The sequence below is a fragment of the Rhineura floridana genome, chromosome 20, assembly GCF_030035675.1.
Source record: "Rhineura floridana isolate rRhiFlo1 chromosome 20, rRhiFlo1.hap2, whole genome shotgun sequence".
NCBI classification, from domain to species: domain Eukaryota; kingdom Metazoa; phylum Chordata; class Lepidosauria; order Squamata; family Rhineuridae; genus Rhineura; species Rhineura floridana.
This window is the reverse complement of record NC_084499.1, coordinates 14,327,236-14,345,277: the sequence shown is the minus strand read 5'-3', so window position 1 is coordinate 14,345,277 and position 18,042 is coordinate 14,327,236. Positions and strand designations below refer to the sequence as shown.

Here is an 18,042-nt window from a genome sequence, read left to right as displayed (position 1 = left end):
ACTTCCTGCCTGAAACCCTAGAGAGCTGCTGCCTGTCAGTGTAGACAATAATGAGCAAAATGGAGCAGTGGTCTGACTCAGGATAAGGAAGCTTCTTAAGACCTCCAGCAATTTTCTTTTTTTTTTTTTATACAATAATTTTTATTCAAATTTTCATAAAACATACAAAACAAAATCATAAAACATTCAAAGACAAAAAACAAAACAAAACAAAAATGATTAAACAAAAAAATAAAATGTTGACTTCCCATTTGTCGCAGATCAAATCAGTTGTAGGTCTACAATATATAACAATCCTGTCTCTTAAATTATATTATAAAATCACTTTCCTCCAGTAGTTCTTAATTAATCATCAAATCTCATAAACATTACTTTATTCTTTCCACAAAAAGTCAAAGAGAGGTTTCAATTCTTTAAGAAATATATCTATCAATTTTTCTCCAAATAAACATGTCGATTAATCCATCTCGTTAATAATAATAATAATCTTATTGTCATAACCATAGTCCAAATAAACATATTGATTAATCCATCTCATCAAAATCTGTTAGGTCCAATAATTTCAATAGCCATTATTCCATTATCCATATTAATTCCATCTTCCATCTTCAATAGTCCTGCTAAGTCCAGTAATTTCAGTGTCCAATCTTCCATTATCAGTATTCCATAATAATCTTGCTGTCATAGCCATAGTCATATAATAAGAGTCTGATGGGAATTTCCTCTATCCCAAATATTTTCTTGCCATCAATTCTGAATAAGTTGCTGAAATATTGTTGTAAAGTCATATCTCTGTTCTTCTTTTTTACAAAATGCACTGGCTCATCTCTTGAGAGTTTTTCCATTGTCACATGGCTGCAGTTAATTCCATAGATTTTCTCTATATCAAGCTCCATCACGTCATTCCAGTCCAGAAGATTATCCAAGCCATTGATAACTTTATCTCTAATATCTTCATTAATTTCTTCAGAGATAACGTTAAAAAGACCTCCAGCAATTTTCTAATGGTCCCTGGGAAGAAAAGCTTGGGAACCAGTGACCTACAGCAAATCGCCCAGCGATCAAAATCCCCATCTACTTCCTTCTACCCACCTGTGTTCTGCACAGCTATTTAAGGTGCAGGAGCTCTGCCCTCTTTCTCACCAATTACCCTCATTCATCGGTTACTCATCCAGGGTGTGGTGAGAGCTGCACCCATATGTCCCTACTGGGAGACATATTAGGAAAGAGCTAGTAGAAACATCTCAGCGGGTTTCCCTGAAGTGATGTAAACAGTCAGGGAGGAGCCTTATCTCCGTGGTAGAGCATCTCAGACCTTTTGCACTGGAGGTAAATACTGGCAGAAGCAGGACTCTGTCAGGATCCCTGTTGAAGGAGCACACTTTACCCTCGATACAATCCCATGGAGACCCTGTCCTTAAGAAAACAAGATCCTGGGATTTATTAAAGGAAATATGTGTGTGATAGAGAAGATGCCTAATTCTGGCTAACTAAAGTTGGAGATTCAAATAGCCGTGCTTGCTCGTTCATCTCTGCAGGACCAAGAGACAAAGGAAATGTGTCTCTTCTCCCAAGGTGAGACAAAGAAGGAAGAAATGAGGTCAGCAACCCTTAAGAGTATCAGCCTAGCTCCTGAAAAAAGGTAAGCACAGGTTAGGTCAGAAAGACAGGCTAGGGAGCACAGAGGTTCTCTTCTATGTACCCTTCAAGCCCGCCAGCCTCTCAATACAAGCTGAGTTGCATCCCCACATTTCCCACATAGAAAAAGTGCTGGATTTATGCACCATATAAGAAACTATAGCTCAGGGCCTCAGATTGGGGGGGGGGCTCTAAATACAAAACTAATAATAATTTCCACAGTTTGATTTCATAAAATCATGAAAGTGTTTTAAATTTTAAGTAATGTGCAGTCTGGACACTGGAGCTTTGTCAGGGGGATAGGAGTCTCTTCTCAGCACCCTTCACAAACTATACTTCCCAGGATTCTTTGGGGGAAGCCATGACTGTCTAAAGTGAAATAAAGGTCTGGCATGGGTGTGGTCTCCTGATTAGCCAAGCCCAGCAGCTGGGAGTCTGGCTTTTAGAACCCTGAAAGTTGGTTCTTTCTGAGCATGCCCGACATTATCATTGAGCTCAATGCTAAATTTCTTACATTAATTAAAAATCAGGCAGGCATTTTTTAAACTTCTAAACTGCAGACGATGAAGGTCACAGTATGGGGCAAGGTCAATAATTACAGGTACTCTGTGCATAGCTGATTTTTAATGAATTTCAACAAATTATGAGAACAGGACAGACAAAAGGAAGTACTTCTTTACTCAGCGCATAGTTAAACTATGGAATTTGCTCCCACAAGATGCAGTAATGGCCACCAGTTTGGACGGCTTTAAAAGAAGATTAGACAAATTCATGGAGGACAGGGCTATCAGTGGCTACTAGCCGTGATGGCTGTGCTCTGCCACCCTAGTCAGAGGCAGCATGCTTCTGAAAACCAGTTGCCGGAAGCCTCAGGAGGGGAGAGTGTTCTTGCACTCGGGTCCTGGTTGCGGGCTTCCCCCAGGCACCTGGTTGGCCACTGTGAGAACAGGATGCTGGACTAGATGGGCCACTGGCCTGATCCAGCAGGCTCTTCTTATGTTCTTATGTTCTAACTCTGACAGAAAAATGTCCAAAAGGGCTCTGGGGTTTTTCTCTCTCTCTTTTTACACTTTGAACTCTTTATTCTCTCTGACAGTTTTGTATATCACCATGAAAATTTAGAGGTTTGTTAAGCAAGCGTTTCTGAGTTCAGGACTATAAGTTTTGTAAAGTTTTGTTTTGAAATGAGCTTATAGGAAGCATCAGAATGGCATGGGGGGTATTTTCAAGTTAACATTGCGGAATGCGAAAAATCCATGCTGACCATAGTATACATCCACTCTTGTAGCTGTATAATAATTTTAAACATGTACCAGTTCAAGAAAGTGGCCTCCCTCCACCCTTAATAATCACAGATTCATCCTTGGGTCCTATACGCTGCAAAATGTATTTTGACATCTACAATTCTCAACTGTCTCAAGAGCTTGTGAGGCTTCTTTCCTTGGAGAGACACCTTTTTGGGATGAATGTGATTTTATTTCAACGCACCCAACATTTGAAAGGCGGTTCAGTAATGTGGACTTGTATTTTAAACAGAAATCAATTTGCAGTTCTATATACAGTTATTCCAAAACTGTTTTCAATTTGGTTCAAAGTGGCTCTGCAAATAAATTTTTCTGCATTTACCTACCCTGAAAAACGCAGAAGGTTTTTTTTTGGTAACGTGTCAAAAATGTTGCCTCTATTTTGGCAAGTATGACAAAACTGTTGGACGCAGCTGCGCTGCATTGTGCAACCGATCTTGTGTTGTGCTGTACATTAAAAGAGAGAAATTGTAAGATATTTTTACTAAAAGATATTTCATCTGCAAATAGGCTTACTGCAAGATTAGTTAAATGGTTAGCTTTTAGCTGCATCCTTGCATGCATATAGGGACTAGAGATGGTGTAGAATATTTGCAAAATCTGGTTTGGCATTGAATTCTGGGATAATCCACACGTTCATCTCATCGTGGAACAGGCTCTCACTTTTTTGTGCGTTCGCGGCTGTTGGCAACACTGCCAACAGTGTTTTTAAATCCACACTGAGAATTACGTAATTATTTTGTAATCAGCTGCTGCTGTATACATTATATAAATTAGACAGCAGTATAAGAAACAACAGCAAAGAGTACATATTTTTTTCTGGAAAAACAAACAAGCAGACCAGCCTTCGCTGTACACAAAAACAGGGCAATAATTGCGATGGGATGGTGTCCTGTTCTTACCAGACTCCTCAGGAGGCAAGAGACTTCCCAGCACGAATACAACCGAAGGCAACACCAAGGCAGTATCCAGGGCCAGTCCAGAGACGAAGTCCATAACCACAAAGGGGTCAGGCAAGAAACAAGGTCAGAGCAATCCAAGGTCAGGAGTCGAGCAGTCCCATGAACAACACAGGTCAAGGGCAAGGGAAATCTAGAGTAGTCCAAAGTCAGGTCTGGAGTCAACAGGCACTCAGCGGCCAGGTGAGCTACAGAGCTGGCATACAGACATTGCCGTAGCATCTTTTCCAGCCTAGCATTGGGCTTGTTTTGCTGGAGTTGCTGGAAAATGGAAATGGACTGCCTTCAAGTCAATCCTGACTTATGGCGACCCTATGAATAGGGATGTCATGGTAAGCGGTATTCAGAGGGGGTTTCCCATTGCCTCCCTCTGAGGCTAGTCCTCCCCAGCTGACTAGGGCCTGCTCAGCTGGCCACCGCTGCACAAGCCAGCCCCTTCCTTGTCCGCAGCTGCCAGCTGGGAGGCAACTGGGCTCCTTGGGACTCTGCAGCTTGCCCACGGCTGCACAGGTGGCAGGGCACGTAACACCTGAGCCACTCACTGTGGGGTGATCTTTAGCTAGCCCTTGACACCCAGGAGACACGAGCGGGGATTTGAACTCACAGACTGTGGACTCCCAGCCAGGCTCTCCTCCCCACTGTGCCATACCAGCTAGAACCACACTCCAAACCTCAGCTGACTCTTATTAATCACCTTTACTCCCAGGAGTCCAGGCCTACAACGGAGCACTCCACTGGATGGGCTGGGTTTCCAGCTGGCGTTTGAGGCAACGTCTCTCCCTTGGGCGTGACACCCATTCAGCCTCGATCTCAGTGGCCGAACTCACCCTGGGTGCAGATGGCCATTCCTCAGCCTCATCACAGGACTCTGGCTCCTCACACTCGGATGGAACCTGAGCCAGGGAAGAATCCAAGACCAGAGCCTCCTGGTCTTCCTCCGATGAAGACTCCCTGGCTGGACCCTGACAGGGGGCCAGATTGGGGGGGGAAGAGAGTTGGGTCCCCACACTTTTTGGCATTGTGTAAGCAGAAAGGAATGTCAGCAGCATAGAGCTTGTCATGCAAAGTGCCCCTCCTGAAATTATCTCCTTGTAAATGTTGGATATACAGCAGCTTCTGGGCCTGTAAACCGAGAGGAGTGGCTTAGCCTATCGTGTCCCAGAGACACAGTTGGAAGGTATAAAATGACGTGCAAATAAGACAGTTTAAAGATGTTGCCCTCACGCAGGCACTCAAGGTCTCTGGGACACAGTTCCCAGTTGTGGGCTGTCTCAGTTCAGGCAAGGAACCTTTTGCCTTCCAGAGAAAAGATGAGCGGCTGAGACGCTTAACCTGCACATTTTTTGAGAGAAAGAGGAAAGGGCAAGAGGACCTCTTGGTGCGCCTTGGTCTCAGGTTAGTATGAGGCATGTGATTAATTTGCATCTCTAGAAAACTTGGCGTGTGATTTGATTGCTGTGCAAAGTGTATAATCTACAAAAGCATCTAGAACATGGCGCGATTGCTGACATTTGTCAGGAGGACTTTAGGGTTTCTGAGGTTGCATACACACCATACAGTTAAAGCACATCATTTCCCCCCAAGAGGGCCGGGAACTGTAGTTTACTCCTCAGAGAAGTACAATACCGGGCACTCTTAACAAACCACAGTTCCCAGGATTCTTTGGGGAAAAGAATGTGTTTTCAATGGAGTGTGTCCGCACCTTGAGAGTTCTGTCTTCTCTTTCCCATCGCTCAAAAGTATAATCGTCGGATGTGGGTGAGTGGAAGAGCTCTTGGATTACTGTCTTTATTTTTTTTCCCCCATTCTTCCTGCAAGAAGCTTAAAGTGTTACCTGTGATTCTTTATCCTCACAACAGCCTTGTGAGGTAGGTTAAGCTGAAGGACGGGGACTGGCCGAAAGTAATTCAGTAAGCTTTCTGGCTGAACGATTTGAATCCAGGAGTTGAATTCAACTGAGTCAGAGTAGACCCACTGAAATTAATGAATCTAAGTTCATTCCTGCATTGAGCAGTGGGTTGGACTTGATGGCTTTATAGGCCCCTTCCAGCTTTACTGTTCTATGATTCTATGATTTTCAATGGGTCTGATACTCTGGAGAATACCACCCCAGGTCTCTCCAGTTTGAAGTCCAGCACTTTAGCCCTGGGGCCCACATGCACAATGACACTTGTGAAGGCTCCCTGCTTCTCAGCTATTCCCCTGTTTGAGAATGAAAAGAAAAACGAATGAACTCTGCTTATTTATTTATTATTATGTATTTATTAGATTTATATCCCTCCCTTTCTCCCAGTAGGAGCCCAGGGCTTACAAAACAAATGGTTGCCTATTTACTACCAAGCCAGGCCCAGGTTCAAAGTCTTTGTATTAATTTTCAAAGCCCTGAACAACTTGGGCCCAGGGTACCTTAAGGGCCGCCTGAACCTCTTATATCCCAGCTCGATCACTGAGATCATCTGTAGGTGTGTCATTGGTGGTTCTCCAACTTGGTGAGACTCATCTGACATCGACACAAAACTGAGCCTTTAGTGTAATCAGCCCAGACCAATGGAATACTCTCCTAGTAGAGATTCACCCTTCTGTTCTGACTTTCTATGCCGCCAGGCTTATGCAGACAATTCAGGCAGTATCTTCTGTAATAGCTGATGGTCTCTGCTTTTAAAATTGTACAGGTTTTTATTTTACTATGCTTGTTGTAAACCACTTTTGATTTTTTTTATTAAATTGCTGTAGGCAAATATTTTTGTAAATACGTAAAATAAAGAGAGTTGAGAGTGGATATGAGAGAATTGTTGACCCTTCTCACTGTGATGGGATACTTATGTATTCATCCACCCTTTGAGGGGGTGAAGCGTCAGACACAACTCTGACCTTCATGTAGTACTGCCGGTACTCTGCTTATATGAGCCTGTAAGCTGGGAGTGGGGAGAAAGGCAGGGATCCCCACAACCTTCTGCCATTTATGCAAGAATTGGGAGACTGCCAACGAACTGTCTCCAGTTGCCACCGGGTGCAAGAGCCAGTCTTTGATCTAACATGACCATCCAGTATTTAGGGTTACCAGGTCTACGGTTTCTGCCCGTAGATTGCAGATTTTGGGGATCTTCTCTGGATGAGTCATCTTAATCTCCGGACTCTTAGCTTTCATTTTAAAAAAAGAATTACGTTTCTAGGTGGTCTGGTTCAAAAGATATAAACCAATATGTCAGCTGCCTCCCCCCCCCCATATTCTGTTAGTACCGGCTGCTCTAATCCCTGCCCTTTCAGGTTTTTAGCTAGTAAGTGAAGTCAGGATTCTGACTGACAAGATTTTTTGACCCTCCAAGTAATACCTAAACCCCATTTCAAGTTCTGAGAACAGTTTCCTTTTCCTGCTTGCCTCACATCAGGAATTCAATAAATTTATAGCTTTCAGCAGCATAAAGAGTGCTTTGTCTGTACAGGATTTGAAATTGCTTCTGAGTAAACACGCAGAGGATTGCACTACAACAGACGATCAAAGCAGGAAGTTGGTGGGCATACACAGTAAACAATTTCAGTTATAATTATAAAAGTGTACATGCAGGGGTTTTTTAATTACTTGCAAAAATGGCATATTATACATTTTATCTTTCAAATGATTTTTGAACAGAAGTTTTAAAAAGTGTACACGCCACAGTGTTATACTTTTCTCATTAAGGAGTCAAACAAGTTTAAATTTTACTGGACTGTTGAAGAGGCCAGTTTATTTGTCTTATTCATAACCTGTTTTGAAAAACTTCCCAATATTAAGCTTTTATAGGAGTAAAGCTGCAATGCTAATTCCACATACCTGGGAGTTAATCCCATTGAATTCAGTAGGACTTACTTTTGAGTAGTCATGGTTAGGATTGTGCTAAAAATCAGTGGGACTTTTGAGTGAACATAGAAAAGGATTGTGTTGTAAATCTTTCTCTCCCCCTCTGATCCTTTTTTTTAAAGTAGTTAGGCAGGGCTTACTTAGGTGTCACTGCTTTTATTTGGCAGGAAACTAATTTTTTTTAATGTTCTGCAATGGCCAACTGGTTTCGATAATAAACTATTATATGGGCTGTATGTATTTTTACATCTCCAGTGTGTGTATATATGGGATATTTCCAACAACCCTGTGAGATAGGGTCGGAAACCAAGGCAGCTCACAACAATAAATAAAGCAATTTAAAATCCAATAACTATAAAACAAGTATAAAACAGTTGCAAAACACCTTAAAGTGTCATGATTCTGAATTTTGCATTGGGTGAGTAAAGTTTCTTATCACTGAATTGCAGTCTTGTGCATGCTTCCCTGTCTGAGTAAGCCCCATTGAATACATTGGGACTTGCTTCTGAGTAAACATGCATAGGATTGCACTATAAATATCTTTACAGGTTGTATAAATAATAAACATCTTTGATATTTATGCTTATATAAATATTCTTCATACTATGTCTTGATATGTATCTGATTTCACACTATGGTTGTAAATTATTATTTACAAATTATTATTTCCTCTACATTTTAAGTGTGCCCTTCTTCCTTGGGCTGATCATGGTCCCCCTCTGTTCTTTTCAACCTCAGGGGCAGATTAGGCTGAGAGATGGAACTAACCCACCCACACAGAGCATTCCCTGCACTGCAGACTGGCAGTGCGATCCTGCTTGTGGGCTTCCCAGTGGCATCTGGCAAAGTTTGTTTTGATGCGCTGCCAGGGGTGTAGTCATCCAGGGTCTCGGGGGGTCTTAGACCCCTTACTTTTTTGGGAGCAGGGTCCCAGCAGGGTTCATATGTCTCTAGTATCCTATGAGCCAATCACCATGAAAGGAGAGTGTATTAGCCACCTTCCTCTTTCATGCTTACAATATTGGCTTCTAGGAATGTCTGTTGTTGTGCAAGAAGGCATTAACAAGCATCTTATTTTCAGCCCAGCAGTACAAAAGGCGGGCATGGCTGTGACTGTCATGAAGGAACCCTGCACTTCTGAATTTGCCACTGCGCTCCCGAGTGCTGCTAGACGCATATTGTGCAGTGTCAAAACATTTTGTGCAGTGTGAAATGAGTTTTTCCGCAGTTGAGCATATGAGATTTAATAAGGAGCTGGGTAGTTTCTAAAATAAGAAATAGATGAGGAAAGATCAAAAGAAATAGAAAATGAAGGCAAGTACTGGTTCCTTTCAAATCTTCATAACCTTATGCTACTACTCAGTGCTTTTTTTGGTAAAAAAATAAATAAATGACATGCCAGCACTCGTATCTGTGGGTGCCGGAATAACATGGCTGGCACGGGCAACAAAATAAAAATGATGTGTGGGCACTCTGTACTGGAGTGAGTAGCGTCCCAAAAAAGTCCTGCTGATGCTATATTATGGGACGAATTACTTATTTATTTAGAGATTTATATCCTGCCTTTCGCATACGCCTCAAGGCAGTTTCCAGAAATGGCAGTGTTTTCAATACCATGCGCAGGCTGCTTAAACCTGAGCACTGAGCATTTGTGGTGACCAGGAGAAAATAGCCCATTCAAATGGCGAGCAACTTACTTGAATAGTTTGGGGGTGGGCAGCATGCTGGCTGCTTGTGCAGCAGGGGGAAAAAAGGCTTAGAATCAATCCCGGCGTCTGGTTGGCTGCTGTCAAGACAGGGTGCTGGGATGGATGGACCACTGGTCTGATCCAGCAGAGCTCTTCTATGTTCTTATGGAAGTAAGTCCCATTGGGTTGAATGGAAGTGTTAAAAATCAGGGTTGGCCAGCTTGGCACATTGGCAAACCAGAGAAAGTGTTGTGAACACCAGAGACATGCAGCGACCAAGCCTACATTGCAGCCTGTTCAATTGGCTGCAATATATAGATTCTGGCCCGCTTGCATTGGCTGCCTGTATGTTTCCGACCTCGATTCAAGGTACTGGTTTTAACCTATAAAGCCTTACACAGCTTAGGACCACAGTACCTGATGGAACACCTCTCCCGACATGAACCCACCCGTACACTACCCTCAACACCCAAGGCCCTCCTCCAGGTGCCTACTCGAAGGGCAGCTGGGAGTCTGGCAACAAGGGAGAGGGCCTTCTCAGTGATGGCCCCCAAATTATGGAATGATCTTTCTGACAAGGCGCACCTGAAGCCAACACTGTTACCTTTTCCGTGCCAGGTCAAGGCTCTCCTCTTCTCCCAGGCATTTTAGCATGTGTTTTTAAATTGTTTTTAAATTTTTTAAATTGTGTTTTTCAATTGTTTTTTTGTGTTTTAAAATTTGTATATTTGTTTTTAATTGCTGTAAACCGCCCAGAGAGCTTTGGCTATGGGGCAGTATATAAATGTAATAAATAAATAAATAAATGTAAATAAATAAATATATTGCTTCATCCAAGCCCAACTTCAACAGGGGGAGATGAGACCCTGTGGGAGCCGCAGAAGGCCTCCGTGAGCATGTGTATGCCCACGAGTGCTACATTAGTGACTCCTGCATTAAACTAATTTAAGCTACACACCCTACAGGAAAGCAAGCCCCAGTAAGCGCCATGGGGCTCAGTAGACGTACATAGGTTTGCACTGTAGACATGTATAGGGCTCCACTGTTGACAGCATTTCCCTCTCCCCTAGGAATTGTACTACTTCCAGTTTGGAAAGTGGGGACTTGGGCACTCTAACAGATAATCGCTAAATCATAACACTTAAAATATAAGTTTCTCCTGCTACTATTAGACTATTGGCGTTCAGAAAACCCGGATTGCTCTGCTGCAAACCACCCAAAGATCTACTATATTATTATTTATTCAATATATGTCCTGCTCTTCCTCCCAATGGAGATTAGAAGCTCTACCAAGTAGATCCTGGTCTACCTTCAGCCAACTCTGCCTTAAATAAAATAGACTTATATGGGGCATCTCTCAACAGCACAGTCAAGTATAGCTGCAGTATTTCTCCTCTTAAAGCAGGAATGGGAACTGTGGCCTGAAAGTGGCCCCCACCGCCTTTCTATCGGGCCTTGGGGAGTGAGTCACTTCCCAGGCCACACCCTCTTTCTAAGCCACACCCCTCACTGGCCTTATTTTGCACCCTCCTTGAGCGTTTTGCCTGCTGAGAAACTGGTGTGGTGTAGTGGTAGAGTGTTGGACTATGACCTTGAGAGACCAGGGTTCAAATCCCCACACAGCCATGAAGCTCACTGGGTGACCTTGGGCCAGTCACTGCCTCTCAGCCTCAGAGGGAGGCAATGGTAAACCCCCTCTGAATACCGCTTACCATGAAAACCCTCTTCATAGGATAGCCATAAGTCGGGATCGACTTGAAGGCAGTCCATTTCCATTTTGCATTTAACAAAATGTATACACTGCTTGATGGTGAAAAGAAAACCTCTAAGCAGCTTACAAAAAACATTACAATGATCAGTAAAACAGATTAAAAACAAGTAAATAAAACATTTTTAAAACAATTAAAACAGCAACAGACTACAAAGGTTAAAACACATCGACATCTTTGCGTCTAAGCTTGCCTAAACAAAACAAGTGTTAAGTAGGCGCCAAGAAGAATACAGCAAAAGTGCCTGCCTGATGTCAATAGGCAGGGAGTTCCAAAGTGTAGGTGGTGCCAGCTAAAAGAACGATTCCTTGCAAGTAGAGAATGAGTATTATACGGCTCCTGTAACTGGGCCAGTCCTGCAGGTCAAAGTGCTCGAGTGGGCACATATAGGGTAAGGTGGTCCTTGCAGGTAAACTGGTCACAAGCTGTTGAGGGCTTTATATACCAATAGTAACCCCTTGAGCTTGGTCTGGTAACAAATTGGCAACCAGTGCAGAGCCTTCAGCAGGGGTGATACATGCTGACAAGGTCTAACCCTTCTCAGCAATCTGGCTGCAGCATTCTGCACAAACTGCAGTTTCTGGGTCCAGGGCAAGGGAAGCCCCCCCTAGAGTGCATTGCAGTAAGCCAGACAGCCTGAACTGCTGCAGCCAAGCTCTCCTGGTCCAGGAATGGTGGTAGTTACCTTGCTAGGCGCAGCTGATAAAAGAATGTGTCCTGAAACTCTGATAATGTTTATTTATTTGATTGCTATTTGATTTATATCCCACCCTTCCTCCCAGCAGGAGCCCAGAGCCCCATACTTCTTGCTTGCCTGGACAAACAGGGGTGTGTGTGTGAGTGTGTAAAATTAGCATTTCTGCTTCACTCTCTTTTGCTTCTGTCCCTGACAATCACTGGCATGTGGTCCCTGGAAAGTTGCCTAGAAAAGAAGGCGGCCCTCCGGCTGAAAATGGTTTCCCCATCCGGTCTTATTCTATCTGTTTTTCTGTGGGTTTTTTCCCCTTACCATACAGGAGTGGAACAGCAGTTGGATGTCCCATCACAGAGGAAACTGACTGCATAATCTGGAAATGTCTTACCTTTGGAACAAATCATATATGGTGGCTGCCCTTTCCATTATCTTATTCACTTCAGTCATAATCCATTCCTACCTCTACAAAGGAGAAACTTCTCCTGTGCCAATGTTCTGCAGCAGAAAACATGCCAATGGTACCATCACACCCTTAAAAGACAACAGAACCTTTATCGTTGCTGCATACCACGACAACAGACAAAATGGGATGAAAATGACACGGGTGATTGGAATAGTCCACCACCATGACACCAAGGGACTTTATTGCTGGTTCTGCTGCCCAGTCATTGATGGACTATATGTCTCCCAGGCTGAAATAGATGTCCATCGTGATAGATTTGATTTCCCTTACGGCACTGGAGACTTGAGTTGTCTGGAACCGGAAAATTGCGAGCCTCGCTATGTGATGCTGCATAGGTCTCCTAAGAGCAATATTCACCAGCTCCCATGGTTTGAAATAAGAAACCGTGATGTTGGGGACTCTCGTGTGGATTTCACCGTCTGTATCTCAACCATGTTTGGGGAATACAACAATGTCTTGCAGTTTGTGCAGGCTGTGGAGATGTATAAAATCCTTGGAGCGGGGAAAGTAGTGATCTACAAGAACAGCTGCAGCAAGTTGATGGCAAAGGTGTTGGACGTCTATGCAGCAGAAGGGATTGCCGAAATAATCTCCTGGCCAATTAATTCGTACCTCAATGTTTCATCTCATTGGCATCACTCCAAGGATCATACAAAAGATCTTGGATACTACGGGCAAGTCACCACCTTAAACGACTGCATCTACCGCAACATGTACACATCCAAATATTTGCTTCTGAATGTCGTCGATGAAGTGATTCTCCCTGTTCGATACCCGGACTGGGGAACCATGATGAAAGCTCTGCAGAAAAAAAGCCCAGAGGCTGGTGTATTCCTCTTTGAGAACCATATCTTCCCTAAAACTGTATTCACCCCCACCGATCCATTCAATATCTCCTCTTGGGACGCAGTGCCTGGGGTCAACATGTTGCAGCATGTGATGCGGGAGCCTGATAGGAAACACATTTTTAATCCCCGGAAAATGATAGTTGACCCAAGGAGAGTGGTTCAGACCTCCGTCCACTCTGTTCTCAAGGCATATGGGGAGAGCATTTTCATTCCAATGGATGTGGCCTATGTGTACCACTGTCGGGCTCCCCTTCAAGAAAAACTGCCTAGGGAATCCCTGATCAAGGATACGACACTCTGGAGATATAACAAGTCGCTAGTAACGAATGTTAACCGAGTTCTGCAACAAGTAACATTAGAAACATAAGCTTCTTTATCCTGAGCAGGGCCGGTGCCAGGCATGCTTGGGCTCTTGGGCACCAGCCTGCCCTGTGCCTGTGGCACCATAGCCCAACTCCTCCAAACAGGTGACACGCGCCTCATAAACTCACCTGCATGTCCCACCTACCTCTATCGTTCCTGTAAATGACATGCACTCATGCCTGCCATCAACCAAGATCAGCCCCTTAGTGAAGCCTCTGCCGCTATCTTGGCTGATGGTAGGCATGCACATGCAGCACACATGCCATTCATAGGGATGGGAGAGGTAAGGGGCGCATGCATGAGGGTTTACTGAAGCCCACACTGACTGTATTGGGGGGAGGTGCCTGGGAGCTCGCTCTCCGCAATCCCCAGCAGGGTCGGGAGCCGACGTTGCTGCAGATTGTAGAATGGGAGCACTACCATCCCAGCCTAAGGAGGGGGCCCTCAGGGCTTTAGAAGCCCTCGGCCAGGACCCGACCTGGCTGCCTCCTGGCGCCAGCCCTGATCCTGAGTCAGGCCATTGGTCCATCTCGCGCAGTATTGTCTACCCTGACTGGCAGTGGCTCTCCAGGGTTTCAGGCAGGAGTCCCTCCCAGCCCTGCCTGGAGATAATGCCCTTGGGGAATGAACCTTGGACCTTCTGCATGCAAGGCAGAATCTCTACCACCGAACTACAGCCCTTCTCCTAGGACAGTCACATCCACACCATGCATTATACTATTTTTGACGGTCATGGAGAACCTTAGGAGCTGTAGTTTGTTAAGGATGCTGGGAACTGTAGCTCTGTGAAGTCAGCACCCTTAACAAACTATAGTTCTCAGAATTCTCCATTACAGTGTGGTATTTGTTTGTGGGTGGGTGCTGACACTTTAATCCTTGTTTAATCTTAAACTCTTGTCCAGATGAGTGATGTTTTTGCAATGCGCAAAGGACAGGGAAGGACAGGGAAACAAAGATGTGAACAGATTACTTAACCAGCCATCTAGAGTTTTAGCAAGTTGTTAAGCACTTAAAATCAATACTGGACCAGCTCCATTCAGTTAATTCTTTTGGGAGGGGAAATATTTAATGAAGATACTACCGTCTCTTGACTAAATGAACATATGATATTTTTATAGCACTTTTCATCGTGTAAAATGTTTCACGATTCTTGACTACATGGAAAAAAAAAACCCAGAGAGGGGTGGTTAGGTCAAGAAAAAGTTGTAAACATTTTGTTTTCATAAAATATTGAACCAACTCATACTGGAGTCTGGAATTTAAAGAAAAGAGAAAGGATGGAAGAGCGGTGACAATGTTAGAGAAAAGGCATTATATCTGGTAAACAAAATTAATACAGAACCACATATTCGTATTTAGGCTCCTTGTCTAATAATTGTACCTTATCTTTTTCTTTCATTTTAAGTCATTGTGATGGAGATTTGGGATTGATGTCTGGGTTGTTGTTTTTTACAAAATCTTCTGTGAAATAAAAAGATTTATCTGGGTTGCTTTTTAAACACTCTGCATCTCTTACTTATTATTTGTTTAGAATACTTGAACAAATAAAATGTTAAAACCATCGGCTGCTACAATAGAAATGCAACAAACGTTTTGTCCTTTTCAATGGACAGCTACATATACAAAAGAAAACAGAGAAGTAATGCCCCCTCCCAACATATCCCACACATTATCACTCTGCAAAATGGAAATTTTACCATTGCCTCCCTCTGAGGCTTGTCCTCCCCAGCTGGCTAGGGCCTTCTCAGCTTGCCACAGCTGCACAAGCCAGCCCCTTCCTTGTCTGCAACTGGGCTCCTTGGGCCTATGCAGCTTGCCCACGGCTGCACAGGTGGCAGGGCATGTAACGCCTGAGCCATTCACTGTGGGGGTGATCTTTAGCTGGCCCTTGACACCCAGGAGACATGAGCGGGGATTTGAACTCACAGACTCTGGCCTCCCAGCCAGGCTCTCCTCCCCACTGTGCTATACTAGCCGTCTATCACTCTGCAATAAGCTATAAAAATGTTTAGAAAGACAGCAGAACAGAAGCGCATGTCTGAGTGTTTTGTTTTCCTTTTTGGAGCTTGGCATGCAGTTTCTTGGCTGCCAGAGCAAATTTTGCTACTTGAATAGTAATGAATATGTCTCTGCCTGCAAACAAAGAACGTATCTGATCCAGGATGGGCCTGACACTAACCTATTCGCAGCCCCCAAATGAACGGAATCATTCATGCTTGTCCTCCATGCATGCTGCTTTCAGTCTAGATTGGTTTACGATCCACAAGAGATGGTGTGGCTGCTTGATACACATTTGAAAACCCTCCCCTCAGTTAGGTTACTGGTACCCTTGCCTCCTTGCACGTGCCCCAAGGTGAATGAGAAAAGCAAGTGGTGATTGCAATCTTGGTATACACCCACCCACAATGTCATTGGGCAGGTGTAGACACAAACAGGAAAAGTAGGTGGCATCCAAGACTGCAGGAGGAAGAATATTTTGTCTTCAAAATGGTTCTAGATAGACATTTTAGATTTGCCCCTGACGAAGGCCAAGTCCAGAGTGGCCGAAACGCGTTGGGCTTCTTTCCTCTTTAATAAACCGATTTGGATTTCTTAATCAACCAATTCTCCTTTTTTGGCATCTTGCCCCCCCTTCTTCCTCCAGGTGTAGACACACCCTCCATTGCTGGGACTGCCTACATCTTTTTTTCAAATGGACACACTATGGGGTAATGCAGAATCAATTTCAATGAGCTTTATGGAATTAAAACAGTTTCTCAATAAGCACTTTTCGGTAGCAAAAAACAATGCAAAATATCTAGATAGTGTGTGAGCTGCGTAGAAAAAACAGGTAGTCTCTCCTGAGTGGGCTCCTGCTGGGAGGAAAGGCGGGATATAAATCAAATAATAAATAAATATTGGTTCTAGAATAAAGTGTTGCCTGTATGCAGCCAGAAACTGGAGCATATAAGTAGAGTTTATGCCTAGGATGCACAGCCTTATATAGAATACTTGTATACCACTTTTTAGCAAAAATATCTCATAGCACAGTACGATCCAAGTTAACGTCTCAAAGCCTGGGCAAACAGGAATGCCTTTGCCTGGTAGGGATGGGTGAGAAGTTTGATTCAGTTTGCATTTCAAGTAGAATTTATCAAATTCACAATTTCCAAAACAATCTGAGAACCGAAACACAGCCATCCTTTGAAATTTTGCATTTAGTAGAATTCTGGGATGCAGTTCGCCAACTAAATACCATTTACAAAAATGCATCTATTAGGAGAAAGTGTGCAGAAAAATGAATACGTGAGCGAAAAGACCATGCAAAAAAGCATGAAATGATGAGAAATGGCGTGCAAAAATGGGTACCTTTGTCAAAACTGCCCACAAAAATGTGTTTATTTGGAGAAATTTGCACTCAAATGGTTTGAAAAATTTCATGAGGATTTTTAAAAAGATTTTTGCTGGTTGCCGCAGAAATGTAGAGAACTGAAATTAATGCTGGAAGAACACTAAGAGAACCAAAACTGACAGATCTATCCATCCCTATTGCCTGTCGCCTAAAAGATTACAATGATGGCACCAGGCATGTTTCCCTGGGGAGAGCATTCCACAAATGGGAATGTTTCAGATTAGCTGCCTGAACAGGAAAGGGAAATGGCCATAATGAGGAGGGGCTGTGATTGTGAGAATTGGTTCTCCACCACCTAAAGGGAGAGGTCACGTCCACAGCAGCGGCTGCCCCACTTCCTTATTGCTGGGATAGGGAGTCTGCTGCCTTCCAGATAGCGATGGAAGAATCTGTCCGCATTTGTGCCTGCAGTTTTGGCTAATGCACACAGTGTTTTTGCAAGCAATTTCTCCTAGTATAATGCCTTTTTGTATGATCTTTGCTCTGATACATTCATTTTCATGCGCATTCTCCCCTAATATATGGGCATTTTTGTAAACATTGGTTGGAAAAGTGCTGGTTTTGACCTATAAAGCCTTATACGGCACAGGACCACAGTATCTGTTGGAACGCCTCTCCCGATACGAACCTGCCCATACACTGCGTTCTACATCGAAGGCCCTCCTCCGAGTTCCGACCCATAGAGAAGCTCGGAGGGTGGTAACAAGAACTAGAGCCTTCTCAGTGGTGGCCCCCGAACTGTGGAACAGTCTCCCCGATGAGGTGTGCTTGGCGCCGACATTGTTATCCTTTAGGCGCCAAGTTAAAACCTTCCTCTTTTCCAAGCCTTTTTAATCTAACTTAATTCAGTTTTAAAATGTATTGTAATTGTTTTTAGCTTTTTGTATTTTTTGTATTTTGTTATATGTTATTATTGGATTTTATTGTATATATTTGTACTGCTTTGTTGTACACCACCCAGAGAGCTATGCTAGTGGAGCGGTATAAAAATGCAACAAATAAATAAATAAATAAATAAATATGGATGTGTGAATTTCAAAGGATGGCTCTTGGGTTTTTTAAAAAATATATTTTTGATGTTTGTATG

The 18,042-nt window shown here is 43.5% G+C and overlaps 1 protein-coding gene across 3 annotated transcripts; it reads left to right on the top strand.

The window, feature by feature from the left end:
- The first annotated feature begins 1,332 nt into the window (after window positions 1–1,332).
- Window positions 1,333–17,956, top strand: LOC133373818 (uncharacterized). 3 transcript variants are annotated; one of them, XM_061604079.1, is made up of 3 exons: window positions 1,333–1,642; window positions 5,205–5,296; window positions 12,213–17,956. In XM_061604079.1, the coding sequence occupies exon 3, from the start codon at window positions 12,270–12,272 to the stop codon at window positions 13,566–13,568; it is 1,299 nt and encodes a 432-aa protein (XP_061460063.1). In that variant the 5' UTR covers window positions 1,333–1,642; window positions 5,205–5,296; window positions 12,213–12,269; the 3' UTR covers window positions 13,569–17,956. The 3 variants fall into 3 exon arrangements, with proteins under 3 accessions (XP_061460063.1, XP_061460065.1, XP_061460062.1); XM_061604081.1 differs by lacking the exon at window positions 5,205–5,296 and having other exon boundaries at window positions 1,333–1,575; XM_061604078.1 differs by lacking the exon at window positions 5,205–5,296.
- Window positions 17,957–18,042: the final 86 nt, after the last annotated feature.